General features: G+C 44.8%; 1 protein-coding gene across 1 annotated transcript in view; it reads left to right on the top strand.

Annotated features, from left to right (window-relative positions):
- The window catches only part of PAFAH1B1 (platelet activating factor acetylhydrolase 1b regulatory subunit 1), a 174,106-nt gene extending 160,906 nt beyond the window's left edge, over positions 1-13,200 (top strand). The window contains exons 10-11 of the mRNA XM_063956025.1: positions 11,317-11,473; positions 12,552-13,200. Of these exons, the coding sequence (XP_063812095.1) occupies positions 11,317-11,473; positions 12,552-12,625 (231 nt within the window). The 3' untranslated portion in view covers positions 12,626-13,200. The remainder of the gene's footprint in view (positions 1-11,316; positions 11,474-12,551) is intronic.
- Positions 13,201-18,373: the final 5,173 nt, after the last annotated feature.

The raw sequence follows: 18,373 nt of genomic DNA, 5'->3' as shown, positions 1-18,373 counted from the left end.
TTAAAGCTAGGAAAGAAGTGAACGCAAACCATTATCACCGCATATGGCGGAAATATGTTGCGTACTGTGAGGCCAGGAAGGCCCCAAAGGAGAAATTTCAGCTAGGTCGATTTCTGCACTTCCTACAGTCAGAGGTGACTATGGGCCTAAAATTGGGTTCCATTAAGGTCCAGATTTCGGCTCTATCGATTTTCTTCCAAAATTGAACTGGCTTCACTGCCGGAAGTCCTTAACAAAAGTCTGAGAGTGCTGCATAGTCAGCCCCCGTTGTGCCTCCAGTGGCACCGTGGGATCTCAACGTGGTGTTGGATTTCCTGAAGTCGCATTGGGTTGAGCCACTTAAATCCGTGGAGCTACAATACCTCACGTGGAAAGTGGTCATTCTGTGGGCCTTGGCGTCGGCCAGGCGTGTATCAGAATTGGCGGCTTTGTCATACAAAAGCCCTTATCTATATTTTATATGGATAAGGCGGAATTGAGGACTCGTTCCCAATTCCTTCCTAAGGTGGTATCCGTTTTTCATGTGAACCAACCTATTGTGGTGCCTGCGGCTACTTGGGACTTGGAGGATTCCAAGTTACTGGATGTAGTCAGGGCCCTGAAAAGTATATTGCCAGGACAGCTGGAGTCAGGAAAACTGACTCGCTATTTCTCCTGTATGCACCCAACAAGCTGGGTGCTCCTGCTTCTAAGCAGACGATTGCTCGCTGGATCTGTAGCACGATTCAACTTGCACGTTCTGCGGCTGGACTGCCACACCCTAAATCTGTAAAAGCCCATTCCACGAGGAAAGTGGGCTCTTCTTGGGCGGCTGCCCGAGGGGTCTCGGCTTTACAAATTTGCCGAGCTGCTACTTGGTCGGGTTCAAACACTTTTGCAAGAGTCTACAAGTTTGATACCCTGGCTGAGGAGGACCTGGAGTTTGCTCATTCGGTGCTGCAGAGTCATCCGCACTCTCCCGCCCGTTTGGGAGCTTTGGTATAATCCCCATGGTCCTTACGGAGTCCCAGCATCCACTTAGGACGTCAGAGAAAATAAGATTTTACTCACCTGTAAATCTATTTCTCGTAGTCCGTAGTGGATGCTGGGCGCCCATCCCAAGTGCGGATTGTCTGCAATACTTGTATATAGTTATTGCCTAACTAAAGGGTTATTGTTGAGCCATCTGTTGAGAGGCTCAGTTATATTTCATACTGTTAACTGGATATAGTATCACGAGTTATACGGTGTGATTGGTGTGGCTGGTATGAGTCTTACCCGGGATTCAAAATCCTTCCTTATTGTGTCGGCTCTTTCGGGCACAGTATCCTAACTGAGGTCTGGAGGAGGGTCTTAGTGGGAGGAGCCAGTGCACACCAGGTAGTCCTAAAGCTTTCTTTAGTTGTGCCCTGTCTCCTGCCGAGCCGCTAATCCCCATGGTCCTTACGGAGTCCCAGCATCCACTACGGACTACGAGAAATAGATTTACCGGTGAGTAAAATCTTATTTCTCTGACGTCCTAGTGGATGCTGGGAACTCCGAAAGGACCATGGGGAATAGCGGCTCCGCAGGAGACTGGGCACAACTAAAGAAAGCTTTTAGGTCACCTGGTGTGCACTGGCTCCTCCCACTATGACCCTCCTCCAAGCCTCAGTTAGATTTTGTGCCCGGCCGAGGTTGGATGCACACTAGGGGCTCTCCTGAGCTTCTAAAAAGAAAGTATATAATTAGGTTTTTTATTTTACAGTGAGACCTGCTGGCAACAGTCTCACTGCAGCGAGGGACTAAGGGGAGAAGAAGCGAACCTACCTGCTTGCAGCTAGCTTGGGCTTCTTAGGCTACTGGACACCATTAGCTCCAGAGGGATCGACCGCATGGAACTGGCCTTGGTGTTCGGTCCCGGAGCCGCGCCGCCGTCCCCCTTACAGAGCCAGAAGCAAGAAGAGGTCCGGAAAATCGGCGGCAGAAGACATCAGTCTTCACCAAGGTAGCGCACAGCACTGCAGCTGTGCGCCATTGCTCCTCATACACACTTCACACTCCGGTCACTGAGGGTGCAGGGCGCTAGGGGGGGGCGCCCTGAGCAGCAATAAAAACACCTTGGCTGGCAAAAATACCACAATATATAGCCCCAGAGGCTATATATGTGATAATTACCCCTGCCAGAATCCATAAAAAAGCGGGAGAATAGTCCGCGAAAAAGGGGCGGAGCTATCTCCTTCAGCACACTGGCACCATTTCTCCCTCACAGCTCCGCTGGGAGGAAGCTCCCTGGCTCTCCCCTGCAGTCTACACTACAGAAAAGGGTAAAAAAGAGAGGGGGGGCACTAAATTTAGGCGCAGTATATATAACAGCAGCTATAGGGGACATAATTCAGTTAGTCCCTGCATTATATAGCGCTCTGGTGTGTGCTGGCATACTCTCACTCTGTCTCCCCAAAGGGCTTTTGTGGGTCCTGTCCTCTGTTAGAGCATTCCCTGTGTGTGTGCGGTGTGTCGGTACGGCTGTGTCGACATGTTTGATGAGGATAATTATGTGGAGGCGGAGCAGATGCCTATAGAAGGGATGTCACCCCCTGCGGGGCAGACACCTGAGTGGATGGACTTATGGAAGGAATTGCGTGCACGTGTCGACTCCTTACACAAAAAATTTGACGACATGCCAAATGCGGGACAGCCGGCTTCTCAGCTCGTGCCTGTCCAGGCGTCTCAAAGGCCATCGGGGGCTCTAAAACGCCCGCTACCTCAGATGGCAGACGCGGATGTCGACACGGATACTGACACCAGTGTCGACGACGACGAGTCTAGTCTAATGTCCACTAAGGCCATTCGTTGCATGATTGAAGCAATGAAAGAGGTGTTACAAATTTCTGATATAAACCCAGGTACCACTAAAAAGGGTATTATGTTTGGGGAGAAAAAACTACCCGTAGTTTTTCCCCCATCAGAAGAATTAAATGAAGTGTGTGAAGAAGCGTGGGCTTTCCCTGATAAAAGATTGGTAATCTCTAAGAAGTTACTAATGGCGTTCCCTTTCCCGCCAGAGGATAGGTCACGTTGGGAGACACCCCCTAGGGTGGATAAAGCGCTCACACGTTTGTCTAAAAAGGTGGCACTACCGTCTCCGGATACGGCCGCCCTCAGGGAACCTGCTGATAGAAAGCAGGAGGCGATCCTGAAGTCTGTATATACACACTCAGGCATTATACTTAGACCAGCTATTGCGTCAGCATGGATGTGCAGTGCTGCCGCTGCGTGGTCAGATTCCCTGTCGGAAAATATTGACACCCTAGACAGGGACACTATTCTGCTAACCATAGAGCATATAAAAGACTCAGTCTTATACATGAGAGATGCACAGAGGGAGATCTGCCGGCTGGCATCTAAAATAAGTGCATTGTCCATTTCTGCTAGGAGATGCTTATGGACTCGCCAGTGGACAGGGGATGCAGATTCAAAAAGGCACATGGAAGTTTTGCCTTATAAGGGTGAGGAGTTATTTGGAGATGGTCTCTCGGACCTAGTTTCCACAGCAACTGCTGGGAAGTCAGCATTTTTACCCCATGTTCCCTCACAGCCTAAAAAGGCGCCGTTTTATCAGGTACAGTCCTTTCGGACTCAGAAAAACAGGCGTGGAAAAGGCGGGTCCTTTCTGTCCAGAGGCAGAGGTAGGGGAAAAAGGCTGCAACAAACAGCAGGTTCCCAGGAGCAAAAGTCCTCCCCCGCTTCTTCCAAGTCCGCCGCATGACGGTGGGGCTCCACAGGCGGAGCCAGGTACGGTGGGGGGCCGCCTCAAAAATTTCAGCGATCAGTGGGCTCGCTCACAGGTGGATCCCTGGATCCTGCAAATAGTATCTCAAGGGTACAAACTGGAATTCGAGGCGTCTCCACCCCACCGGTTCCTAAAATCTGCCTTGCCGATTACTCCTTCAGACAGGGAGGCTGTGCTAGCGGCAATTCACAAGCTGTATTCCCAGCAGGTGATAATCAAGGTGCCCCTACTTCAACAAGGACGGGGTTACTATTCCACACTGTTTGTGGTACCGAAACCTGACGGTTCGGTGAGACCCATTTTAAATTTGAAATCCTTGAACACATAAATAAAAAAATTCAAGTTCAAGATGGAATCGCTCAGGGCGGTTATTGCAAGCCTGGACGAGGGGGATTACATGGTATCCCTGGACATCAAGGATGCATACCTGCATGTCCCCATTTACTATCCTCACCAGGAGTATCTCAGATTTGTGGTACAGGATTGCCATTACCAATTCCAGACGCTGCCGTTTGGACTCTCCACGGCACCGAGGGTGTTTACCAAGGTAATGGCGTTAATGATGATACTCCTTCGAAGAAAGGGAGTTTTAATTATCCCGTACTTGGACGATCTCCTAATAAAGGCGAGGTCCAAGGAGCAGTTGTTGGTGGGAGTAGCACTATCTTAGGAGGTGCTACACCAGCACGGTTGGATTCTGAATATTCCAAAATCACAGCTGGTTCCGACGACACGTCTACTGTTCCTGGGTATGATTCTGGATACAGTCCAGAAAAAAGTGTTTCTCCCGGAGGAGAAAGCCAAGGAGCTGTCATCTCTAGTCAGAGACCTCCTGAAACCAAAACAGGTATCGGTGCATCACTGCACGCGGGTCCTGGGAAAGATGGTGGCTTCTTACGAAGCAATTCCTTTCGGCAGGTTCCATGCCAGAATCTTTCAGTGGGACCTGTTGGACCAATGGTCCGGATCGCATCTTCAGATGCATCGCCTAATAACCCTGTCTCCAAGAACCAGGGTGTCTCTGCTGTGGTGGCTGCAGAGTGCTCATCTTCTAGAGGGCCGCAGATTCGGCATACAGGACTGGGTCCTGGTGACCACGGATGCCAGCCTTCGAGGCTGGGGGGCAGTCACACAGGGAAGAAACTTCCAAGGACTATGGTCGAGTCAGGAGACTTCCCTACACATAAATATTCTGGAACTAAGGGCCATTTACAATGCCCTAAGTCAGGCAAAATTCCTGCTTCTACACCAGCCGGTATTGATCCAGTCAGACAACATCACGGCAGTCGCCCATGTAAATCGACAGGGCGGCACAAGAAGCAGGATGACAATGGCAGAAGCCACAAGGATTCTCCGATGGGCGGAAAATCACGTACTAGCACTGTCAGCAGTGTTCATTCCGGGAGTGGACAACTGGGAAGCAGACTTTCTCAGCAGGCACGACCTCCACCCGGGAGAGTGGGGACTTCATCCAGAAGTCTTCACGCTGATTGTAAATCGATGGGAACGGCCACAGGTGGACATGATGGCGTCCCGCCTAAACAAAAAACTAGAGAGATATTGCGCCAGGTCAAGGGACCCTCAGGCGATAGCTGTGGACGCTCTAGTGACACCGTGGGTGTACCAGTCAGTTTGTGTTCCCTCCTCTGCCTCTCATACCAAGGGTACTGAGAATAATAAGAAAACGAGGAGTAAGAACAATACTCGTGGTTCCGGATTGGCCAAGACGAGCGTGGTACCCGGAACTTCAAGAGATGATCTCAGGGGACCCATGGCCTCTGCCGCTCAGACAGGACCTGCTACAGCAGGGGCCCTGTCTGTTCCAAGACTTACCGCGGCTGCGTTTGACGGCATGGCGGTTGAACGCCGGATCCTGAAGGAAAAGGGCATTCCGGAGGAAGTCATTCCTACGCTGATTAAAGCCAGGAAAGATGTAACTGCAAAGCATTATCACCGCATATGGCGGAAATATGTTGCTTGGTGTGAGGCCAAAAAGGCCCCAACAGAGGAATTTCAACTAGGTCGATTTCTGCATTTCCTACAAGCAGGAGTGAATATGGGCCTGAAATTAGGCTCCATTAAGGTACAGATCTCGGCTCTGTCGATTTTCTTCCAGAAAGAACTAGCTTCACTACCTAAAGTTCAGACGTTTGTGAAAGGAGTGCTGCATATTCAGCCCCCGTTTGTGCCTCCAGTGGCACCTTGGGATCTCAACGTGGTGTTGAGTTTCTTAAAATCACATTGGTTTGAGCCACTTAAAACCGTGGATTTAAAATATCTCTTGTGGAAAGTGGTCATGTTATTGGCCTTGGCTTCAGCCAGGCGTGTGTCAGAATTGGCAGCTTTGTCATGTAAAAGCCCTTATCTGATTTTCCATATGGATAGGGCGGAATTGAGGACTCGTCCTCAGTTTCTCCCTAAGGTGGTATCAGCTTTTCACTTGAACCAACCTATTGTGGTGCCTGCGGCTACTAGGGACTTGGAGGATTCCAAGTTACTGGACGTAGTCAGGGCCTTGAAAATTTATGTTTCCAGGACGGCTAGAGTCAGGAAAACTGACTCGCTATTTATCCTGTATGCACCCAACAAACTGGGTGCTCCTGCTTCTAAGCAGACTATTGCTCGCTGGATTTGTAGCACAATTCAGCTGGCACATTCTGCGGCTGGACTGCCGCATCCTAAATCAGTAAAAGCCCATTCCACAAGGAAGGTGGGCTCATCTTGGGCGGCTGCCCGAGGGGTCTCGGCTTTACAACTTTGCCGAGCTGCTACTTGGTCAGGGGCAAACACGTTTGCAAAATTCTACAAATTTGATACCCTGGCTGAGGAGGACCTTGAGTTCTCTCATTCGGTGCTGCAGAGTCATCCGCACTCTCCCGCCCGTTTGGGAGCTTTGGTATAATCCCCATGGTCCTTTCGGAGTTCCCAGCATCCACTAGGACGTCAGAGAAAATAGGATTTTACTCACCGGTAAATCTATTTCTCGTAGTCCGTAGTGGATGCTGGGCGCCCATCCCAAGTGCGGATTGTCTGCAATACTTGTACATAGTTATTGTTAACTAAAGGGTTATTGTTGAGCCATCTGTTGAGAGGCTCAGTTGTTTTCATACTGTTAAACTGGGTATAGTATCACGAGTTATACGGTGTGATTGGTGTGGCTGGTATGAGTCTTACCCGGGATTCAAAATCCTTCCTTATTATGTCAGCTCGTCCGGGCACAGTGTCCTAACTGAGGCTTGGAGGAGGGTCATAGTGGGAGGAGCCAGTGCACACCAGGTGACCTAAAAGCTTTCTTTAGTTGTGCCCAGTCTACTGCGGAGCCGCTATTCCCCATGGTCCTTTCGGAGTTCCCAGCATCCACTACGGACTACGAGAAATAGAGTTACCGGTGAGTAAAATCTTATTTTTTTTCTACTGGCCATAGCTTCATCCAAGAGAGTTTATGAATTAAGTGCCCTGTAAGCCTCCCTACTTGATTTTTCATCCTGATAGGGCAGAGTTGAGAACACATGCTTCTTTTCTTCCCAAGGTAGCGTCTGCTTTTCATATCAATCAGCCTATTGTGGTACCGTCCTTGCAGGAGGATCCTGGGACACCTTCTTTGGATGTAGTGAAAATGTTGAATATCTACGTGGAACGAACAGCACTCTTACTAAAGACTGATGCTTTATTCGTGCTTGATGATCTCCTGCATCGAGGGTGGCCTGCTACTAAGCAGACCTTGGCCCGCTGGATTCGGTTGACTATTCGTCAGGCCTATATACACCAATCTAGGTGACCTCCATTAACCATTGCTAAATTCTATAAGTTTTATACTTGTTTGCGGCTTTATCTTCACGGTTTGGCCGTCTTGTTTTGCAAGTCCCTCCGCAATCTCCCACCCAAGGGGGAACTTTGGGATGTCCCCACAGTCTTGAAGTTGTGCCAGTGTCCCCTAGTGGCTGACAGAAAAAGGAGGATTTTGGTACTTACCGATAAATCCCTTTTTCGGAAGCCATATGGGACACTGGCTGGCCACCCGTCCATGTTTCTCTTGCCTTCCTTGTTCTGTTGTGTTTAATCGCTATATGCTCTCTTCCCTCGTCTAGTTTCTGTTCTATTCTTCCAGTCTCCTCTCGGCTAATTTATAACTGAGGGATGATGTGGGACAGAGGGGGGGAGGAGCCTGTTTCACTACTTATATTATTTACCACAGTCTTGAAGTTGTGCCAGTGTCCCCTAGTGGCTGACAGAAAAAGGAGGATTTTGGTACTTACCGATAAATCCCTTTTTCGGAAGCCATATGGGACACTGGCTGGCCACCCGTCCATGTTTCTCTTGCCTTCCTTGTTCTGTTGTGTTTAATCGTTATATGCTCTCTTCCCTCGTCTAGTTTCTGTTCTATTCTTCCAGTCTCCTCTCGGCTAATTTATAACTGAGGGATGATGTGGGACAGAGGGGGGGAGGAGCCTGTTTCACTACTTATATTATTTAAAGTGCCAGCTCCCTGTAAGCCATCATCATCACACCACAGTCTTGAAGTTGTGCCAGTGTCCCCTATGGCTTCCGAAAAAGGGATTTGTCGGTAAGTACCAAAATCCTCCTTTTACTTAAATATTTAGGGGTATATGCAATTGCCGGCGAATTGCGGCAATTTTTCGCCCGTTTTTTAATTCGAATTCCGGCAGGTGGGTGCCGGAATTCTACATATTCAATAAAAAACGGATTCGACAGTCCCGCTCTCGAAAAAGGGCCGATTTGACGGATTTTGTTTAGATTTTTAAACATGTTTAAAAAAAGGGGGGGGGGGGACACACGGTAAAAAACCCGGAAAAAAATTGCGTGGGGTCCCCCCTCCTAAGCATAACCAGCCTCGGGCTCTTTGAGCCGGTCCTGGTTGCCAAAATACGGGGGGGGGGGGAAATTACAGGGGATCCCCCGTATTTTAACAACCAGCACCGGGCTCTGCGCCTGGTCCTGGTGCAAAAAATATGGGGGACAAAAAGAGTAGGGGTCCCCCGTATTTTTTGTACCAGCACCGGGCTTCACTAGCTGGACAGATAATGCCACAGCCGGGGGTCACTTTTATACAGCGCCCTGCGGCCGTGGCATTAAATACCCAACTAGTCACCCCTGGACGGGTTACCCTGGAGGAGTGGGGACCCCTTCAATCAAGGGGTCCCCCTCCCAGCCACCCATGGGCCAGGGGTGAAGCCCGAGGCTGTCTCCTCCCCCCCCCGCCATCCAAGGGTTGCACATGGGGGGCTGATAGCCTTGAGTAAAATGCACGAATATTGTTTTTTTGCAGAAGAACTACAAGTCCCAGCAAGCCTCCCCCGCAAGCCGGTACTTGGAGAACCACAAGTACCAGCATGCAGGTGGGAAAACTGGCCCGCTGGTACCTGTAGTTCTACTGGAAAAAAAAAACAAATAAAAACAGGAGACACACACCATGAAAGTAAAAGTTTATTTCATACATGCCGACACATACATACTTACCTATGTTGACCCGTCGACTGCCACGTCTTCAATGTCGCCGACGATCCGGGGTACCTGTGAATAAAATTATACTCGCCTCAATCCAGTGTCCTGTGATTTGTAATCCACGTACTTGGCAAAACAAAAAAACGAATACCCGGACCACACGGACTGAAAGGGGTCCCATGTTAACACATGGGACCCCTTTCCCTGAATGCAGAGACCCCCCGTGATTCCTGTCACAGAAAGGTCCCTTCAGCCAATCGGGAAGTGGCACTCACCTGATTGGCTCTGCGCGTCTGAGCTCAGACGCGCATTGCACAGCCCCCTCCATTACTTTCAATGGTGGGAACTTTGCGGTCAGCGGTGAGGTCAGCGGCTGACCGCGGGTAACCCCACCGCTGACTGCAAAGTTCCCACTATTGAAACTAATGCAGGGAGCTGTGCGATGCGCTGTCTGCCAGCTCAGACGCGCATACAGCCAATCAGGAGAGTGCCACGAAGTAGCGCTTCCTGATTGGCTGAAGGGACATTTCTGTGACGAGGAGTCACGGGGGGTCTCTGCATTCGGGGAAAGGCATGGGACCCCTTTCAGTCCGTCTGGTTCGGGTTAATGCGGTTTGTTTTTTTACCAAGTACGTGGATTATAATAAAAGACCAAGACACTGGATCAGGTGAGTATAATTTTATTTTCAGGTACCCCGGACGTCGACATTGGAGACGAGGCCAGAGTCGGCGTGTCAACATAGGTAAGTATGTGTGTCTGCATGTATGAAATAAATTTATACTTTCACGGTGTCTGTGTCCTGTTTTTATTTGGGTATTTTTTTTGCAGTAGAACTACAGGTAGCTGTGGGCCCGTTTCCCCCCCGCATGCTGGTACTTGTGGTTCTCCAAGTACCGGCTTGCGGGGGAGGCTTGCTGGGACTTGTAGTTCTTCTAACCCTAAAAAACAATATTCTTACATTTTACTCAAGGCTATCAGCCCCCCATCCGCAGCCCTTGGATGGGGGGGACAGCCTCGGGCTTCACCCCTGGCCCTTGGGTGGCTGGGGGGGACCCCTTGATTGAAGGGGTCCCCACTCCTCCAGGGTACCCCGGCCATGGGTGACTAGTTGGATATTTAATGCCACGGCCGCAGGGCGCTGTATAAAAGTGACCCCCGGCTGTGGCATTATCTGTCCAGCTAGTGGAGCCCGGTGCTGGTACAAAAAATACGGGGGACCCCTACTCTTTTTGTCCCCCGTATTTTTTGCACCAGGACCAGGCGCAGAGCCCGGTGCTGGTTGTTAAAATATGGGGGATCCCCTGTCATTTTTTCCCCCGTATTTTGGCAACCAGGACCGGCTCAAAGAGCCCGAGGCTGGTTATGCTTAGGAGGGGGGACCCCACGCATTTTTTTTTTCCAGATTTTTACCATTCCATTTAAAAATTAAAAATAATATTTTTAAAAATATATAAATAATACTTGTGCCTCCAAAACAGACAAACCAAGTACCTAATCCCTTCTAATATAAATAGATATGCTATTACCAATAAAAAAAACACACAAAATAACATGTTTTTAAAAAATTTTATTAGATTCCGCCAGCAAAGTGTGGCAGATTGAAAATGACGAATTTACTGTCTAAAAGCACTGTTGTCGAATTTACAATCTTCAATTGAATATACTTTTGTCGAATTGCCGCATTTGTACCATTGCAGAAATGTCGAATTTCAAAAAGTCGAATTTGGAAAGTCCGTTTTTTTTGACTGAATTGCATTGTCGAATTTTTTTTTTTTTTGGCGAAAAATGTCCCGTTTTTCGACATTTTTGGGAATTCGACCGCAATTGCATATACCCCTTAATGTATAAAACCTATTAGTGTCCTTACTTGAAGTAAGGAAAATGAAGCACTTTGTGTTAAAACTGTAATACTTTGCTTCTACTTTCAGTATTGATGTTTTCCTATTAACTGATCTATATGTAATAATTATTTTTGGAATGTGTATACACAAATGTTATCACTTCCTGCCTTAATTGAACACTTGTGCTCCCCATGTTCTAGTAACATTCATTGTATTTACTAGCTGCATTGATGAAACCTTAAAATTGACTCTCTCTCCAGGTTGGCCATGATAACTGGGTACGTGGAGTTCAGTTTCACCCAGGAGGAAAATTTATATTGAGCTGTGCCGATGATAAAACCCTTCGCATTTGGGACTATAAGAACAAGCGCTGCATGAAGACCTTAAACGCGCATGAACATTTTGTTACCTCTTTGGGTAAGCTTCGCTACCTTTTTTTTTTTTTCTTTTCTTATTTTTGACTGAAGATTTACTAAGTCATGTTAAATAAACTTATAATTAAATGGAATTACTTTATTAGTGTTGAATTCACTTTACAGAACTTTATAATGTTTACATTGTGGTAATTTTTAGTAATGTTTGCTTGGGGCTCCAGTAGTTTATGTTGAGTACCCAGAAGCAAGTATAAACTGTTTTAAAGTGTGTATCCAACAATCTGAAATAGCCAGATAAGTCACTACTTCAAGAGAGATTTATCAGAGCCTGTGTTTTTAAATCCTGGTCCTCGTGGTCATTCAGGTTTTTTTTTTGGCCGCCTATCAGAGCAATTCAGTTGTTGCTCATTGCTCTATACGCACCCAAATAGACGGGAGGCAGCAAGAAGAAATGTCACCCCCATGGGTAACGGGCATCTTAAATAGAGCAATAATTGAATTGTTCTGTATTGCACCCCGTAGTGGTAGCTGCAGGGGGAATCTATTGATTAGCCTCCTAACAGTATGAGGTAAATGTAATAGGGTCTGAGAATCAGAAAGTGAGAGATTTTGGTAAAATTCTCCTGTTTTTTTTCAAGTTGATTTTGCCATGTAAATGATTGCCAAATGTCTCTCACTTTCTGATTCTCGCACCCTATTACATTTCCCCCCTATATGTTTTTTTTCCAGATCATTTAGCTGGTGCACAGGTGTTAATTGAGTAACATAAGTCAACAGGTGGTACTTATTATTCCTGAGGAGACCTTGGAAACACGCACTGTTAGGGTTTCATGAGGACAGAATTTGAGAGACACTGATTTAAGGTGTTTAGGTTATGAAACTTGAGTTGCCCTTTAAACACATTTTTCTCTTGTACTAGATTTGTCGTTACATTTTGTCTCTTAAATTCTTTAATTGGTTCTGCACCTCCATCTCTCTCACTCATGTCTGAGCGAATACTATAACTTATATTGATGCAAAATTGTATATATTATATATTGTTTGGGTGTGTTATAATATGTATGTAGGTACGAAAACTTAATAGTCATTTCCTTTTACTATTGTCTTTGCTTTCCTTTTAGATTTCCACAAGACTGCACCGTATGTGGTCACTGGAAGTGTAGATCAAACAGTAAAAGTGTGGGAGTGCCGTTGATTTGAATTCACCTTGGATCACCCATCGCCTCCCCCCTTTCCTCTGGATGCACTCAGATACCATGGTTACCCATTGAGCTCTGTTAAATACCTATTGTCCTTTCATGTAAATTATTCTGGATGTAGATTGAGCTTATTAAATGTTACACAAAAAGTATTCCTGCATGGTGAATCCAAATTGTATACTGTAAATTTACATACGTTGTCTAGAAGTACCATAGGTTTAAGAACATGGGCAGGCATTGGTCACATCAGACCTAACAGGCAAGCAGAGGGTAATTCTGGGGTGTCCCTTACTCTACCTGCAGAATCGTGCCTGTCACTCTGTCTCCATTTGTGGTTCCCTGGATCAGTGGGCTCACGTCAGAAGCACATCTTTGTGGGGCTTTTTTTGAAAAGTAATGTGGATCTACTACACTATTTTTAGTGAGCTTTAAAATTGTACACTTCGCGTTGGAGTGCCTGCAGAATCGGATTCTTTGTGTTGCGGCAGCACTTGTCTTTTATGTATGTAAAAATTACTGCAAAACATAGCACTAAATATTTTGTTGCAGGTATTAAACTTCCCACAACATTTGTGTTTTTGTTTTGTTTTTTTCCTTTTTTTTAAGGATTTGGATGTTATACAGTTTGATTAGTGTCTAATAATCGCCACCTAGGGTTCTTTCAGGGGCATTACAGATGGCTTTTAAAGGAGATTGTTGGATGGTAACCAAAGACTTCTCATCAGTGGTAAAACATGAATTATGCAACAAGATTGTGTCAAAATTACTTTAATTGTTTTGATCATTATTATAACCACCTGCATGTTTAAACCAGTGTAACGTCTTATCTGTTCATTTATTTCGTCAATCCACCATTGTGTGCCTCAGGATTAGCTGCCATCATGCCCTCATCTAAAGCAGAGGTTCTCAAACTCGGTCCTCGGGGGCACACACAGTGCATGTTTTGCAGGTCTCCTCACAGAATCGCAAGTGAAATAATTAGCTCCACCTGTGGACCTTTTAAAATGTCTGTGAGTAATTAATACACCTGTGCACCTGCTGGGTTACCTGCAAAACATGCGCTGTGTGTGCCCCCGAGGACCGAGTTTGAGAACCTCTAATCTAAAGCATAGAGGTTCTCAAAGCGGTCCTCTATAAAATCCCCTGACACGCTCAAATTTATACGCATCCTTATTTCACAGACCATTTCCAAAATAACATTTTAGAGATTCTTCATTCTTTTTAGCACTACAGGTTTCATGTTACTCACAAAAGTTCTGCACACATGCCAGGTAATTAATAACACCCCGAAGTGTATTTCAAACATGGCAATGAGCTAATGGGGCAGTGTTTGGTGTGCGTTCTTTTGCCGCCTTAATTTGCCTTTTGACACTTTGTTACACTGCTGCATCCGCAAACTAGACATGTGTTGTAGTCTGCTACCACCATAGCGAAGAAGCTTTACACTTGTATGGTTGGCACTCTTTGATTACCATTACTTTTCTACAGTCGGCTTGTTTAAGAAACTGTGTAGCTGGCACTCGAGAAAAAGTTGGAGAGCCAAATGCTACTTATTACTACCTGTCCCGATTAGTGAGAACAGACACTTGGTCTGCAATGCGTTCTAAATGTGAAGATTTAAAAAAAGGACTAAGGTTACTCTTGTTTGGAAGTCAGCTTTATTTGATGCCCTACTCCTGAAAATGATGCCCTAATCCTGAAATCCATCCAAGCATTGCTGAGAAATGCCTTTACATCCACAGTCCAGCCACTGCTCTGTCGGCACATGCTGCAGGACGAAGATGTGTGTTAAATTTTTCATTGTATGCACCCTTAATATGTTGCTGGTTATCCATAAACCTTTTAAATCCTCCCTTGTAGTTTTGGTTAAATTTCTGTTAGATCTTTGACATTGCAGGTGGCTTGAAGGAGTAAAACGGACACTTGCAAATATTTTATCTTCTCATGACCAGCGTCTGTTTTTCTAACGTTTAGTTATTTAGCTGGTCAGACATGGCGGATCAACACTTTGAGGGAAGTAAATATTTCTATATGGTCGGAAATTTTGTCTCCGTTTCCTGGAGCAAGATCTAGCCATTGCTCTTCAACAAGGACCTCCTGTATTCAGCAGCTGATACATTCTCACTAGAATTAGTCTAGATTTTATTATAGGCACCATGCGCATCATTATAATACTGTAACAAATTATCCGTTTTATTTTTTATTTTATTTTTTTAAATGACCATTATCATTGTTGACTTTCTGTCTTTCTTAAAATAAAAATACCACTCAAAATAGAACCTTTTTACAGATGTGGTTGGTAACTGATGGCTCAGATTTTCATTTGGATTAATGCAGTTATAAGTGGTCTACCATGGCTGATCTGTGTTCCTTGATTGTGAATATGCTATGTAACGTTACAGCAGAGATTGCAGAATGGCTTCAAGTTTAGTGGGGACCTGGCCTGTTGTATCCAGTTAACTCCTCCCACATTACACTAATGCTGAGGTTATAAAGCCAGTACTAACTAGGTGGGAGTGTTTTACCCTAAATACCAGTAAGAGCTCGAACATCCTGGTTTATGCAGCATCATTTTATGTCTGATCTATGCTTCATTAATGGAAAGAATGAGGTCCAATTTGTTCTACAATATTTGTATAATACATTTTGTATATATAAAAAGCAAAGTAAAAGAATGTTCTTAACAAGCTTATCTCACTCTCTCCATTTATATACAGACGTGCAAATGGGTGCTTTCCTCTAGAATGCCTTCAGATTGTCAGCAGTGTGCATACTATGTAATGGATTCTCTTGGCTGATGTTCAAATATACAGTAAGCTGTCATGTTAGTTCTGGATGATTGGCAATTGTGAGTGTGCCTTATTGCCTCTTTACTTGTATATTGGTACCTTTTTATATAGTATGTTGACGCATTAATAATCTGCTTTGCAGTGCTACAGTCTTACCGTTCCTGCAGAGGTTTAGTTGAAGGCTTAAGCTTGCAGAGAATGCCTTTAGATACATTGAACCATAAGGTAGTTCCATATCATAGATAAAATCGCTCCTTCTATTGATGCTTTTTGGGTCACTTGGAAGTCTCTGCTCCCTGTGGATAGCAGGAATATTGTGTTCAGCAAGTCACAAGAATATGGAGGCAAATTGTGGCAATAAATGGCACCGAGAAGCAAAACTGCACAACAGGGAAAAGAAGATTGGAAGGCAGAATAAGAAATAAGCTAGATCTGAACAGTGGCAACCAAGTTGTAAGATAAATCTGGAAATTAGCACACTAGGGGTATAGAGCATCAGCACCTATTTATTTGTAAAAAGAAACAAACAAAAAAACATTTTTGCACTATACACTTAAGTGGAACAGAAGTGGACTACATGTGCTTCAGGGGGAACATCAAGCTTTTCCTTTATCTTGCAGCAACACTGAACTTGTGCTGCCAGTGCCTCTTCAATGATCAGCCTGAAGATTACCCTGGCCATCTACAACTGCAGCAAGCCCCCGCTTCTTAGCTGTTCCCTTCTGACAGGCGTTTGCTTGCCTTGTGTTGCCTACGATTCACTATAGTCCTAGTTACGCCTCGAAGTGCAGATGTGTGCTAACAGTATCCAGCAATGTGGGGAGGTTGAAGTAAAAGCAAAATTGACGTCAAATAGTATCTTGCACTTTAGAAGTTTAAGCCGTCCTGCTTTTGTGTGGTGTGACCAATGATGTGCCCAGGCACTAATCAAACAATATGTAGTTACTAGCAAGTTGTCCAGGGCCGTGGAGCACTGTAGATAAAAACCTGATTCTAGACCCACAAAGCCCAGTCTACTTCATTGTCAATTCCTGCTTATTCTGTTTGCCTCTTTCTTGCTCTATGTGAAACCTCTAGTGTTTTCATCCTTTAATTAGCACTCCACTAGTGCCCTCTGCAAGAGATTGTGGTGTTCAGTGGTGACTTGATAATCCTGAAAAAATGTAAACAGTAGGGTAAAAAAAAATATATATATATAATCAAATAACAGGCACTTACAATATCTGTCAAAGCTGTAGATACAGTTACTAAAACGCACACAGATTTAATTGTGTGGTGAATGTAAATTCTGGGGAGTTTGTAGAAATGTTTTTCCTCTTGTACATGGGGTTATGGATTTGCAAGTCACAACTGAAATGTGTTTAACTGACTTTTTTTTTTTTATATTATTATTATTATCTGTCCCACACTATCATGTATGTGGCTACTTTCTTGTCCTACCAAGCTGCCATTACCCCACACATCATTCCTCACCTTTCTTGAGTTCATTTTTTGAAAAACGTTTGATCTTCAGCGTAGTTGGCCCTTGACACGGACATGAAAACAAGTGTCCATTTTCATAAGAAAAGCAGAAAGGTTTTATTTTGGAGGAATCCCTGTTTTTTTGTTTGTTTTTTAAGACTACAAGCGTTAACTGAGAAGAAAGTGACACAATTAAAAGACGAATATAAATTCAGTAAAGGAATGTATATAATACTGCTCTGTGTTTTACAGTAAGATTTGTTGCTCTCAGACTGTGTAAAACAAAATTTATTCATGTTTTCTGCATATTAAAAAAACAAAAAAATCTTATTGTACCAATTGGTAAACTATTAAATGCATATAAAACTAGATGGGCGCCTTTTTGTCTGCTTTCACTAATGATAAATCTGCCGATTCATTCTTCTAACCAGTTTTGTTTTTAAGGCCAAGAATACACTAAAATTATTGTTTAAATATATGAAGGGAAATTTTAAATTAGTCTTGGATTCTTTGATTAAGTTGGAACTCCACAATATTTTACCTCACCGCTGAAGCTGCTCCCATGTTTTCAGCACAGTGATGCTCAAAAACAGCACTGTGGACCTCCTTTGATTCTACCTGAGTTACCTGCTTGCAGAGCTACCACATTTCAAGGTGTACTCCCACAATCCGGTCCTTGGCAACTGGAAAAACTGGTGAAGAATATGAATATGTAGGCTGGTTTTGAGATGCTCATATGGGGATATTATCAACTAATAGGCTATAGAGTTAACTTTGAGATGGGTCATGAAAACAAACTTAATTATGTAGGAGATGAGGCAATATTGGAAGAAACAATAGACCTACAGATAGAGCCATCTTTAACTTGGCCTTTAATAGGATTAATTGAGCCAGGGCAGTCGGACTTAATCCCCTGATGTATTGTTCTCTCTGTATTGTATTGCAGCTGAGGACAATAGATAAAGGGTTTATGCTAATAAACCATGGTGTGCCTAGGTGAAGCAGAGAAGCCAAGATGAGCGTGGTTCCATCTGTAGGTCTTGCATATGACACCACATCATGCTTGTGGAGATGGTGCATCTTGGGTGGAAACCACTAATGATTTGAAGCGGTGTCTCTGCAAAGTACTACATGTAACGAGATCCTAGCCACAAGGACTGGAAATAACGCTGTTGCTATATACATCTAGGAGAAATATCCAAAACATAATTAGGGAAGAGCAGATGTTGTAAGAACCATGACAGAAGGGAAAATGCATATAAGGGAATCACTGTAAAAATAAAATAGAATTTAATCCCTGCTGTTGAAGTCTCTTGTGGAAGTGCAGTATTCCGTTTGAAAATCCATTTTGTTTTTAATTGGAGCAGATTTCTCACTTTGTCAATATCTAACATTTGTGGGAACTTGGTCAGTTTTGCAGTGTGAAACAGCAAGCGTGTGTTTAATCTGTGCAAAATGTCTCATGACTGGCTCATCAGTATTTTTGCCCTTGAT

Source organism: Pseudophryne corroboree, chromosome 2, assembly GCF_028390025.1.
Source record: "Pseudophryne corroboree isolate aPseCor3 chromosome 2, aPseCor3.hap2, whole genome shotgun sequence".
Taxonomy (NCBI): Eukaryota; Metazoa; Chordata; class Amphibia; order Anura; family Myobatrachidae; genus Pseudophryne; species Pseudophryne corroboree.
The sequence above is the reverse complement of the archived record's forward strand: the minus strand, read 5'-3'. Positions and strand labels throughout refer to the sequence as shown.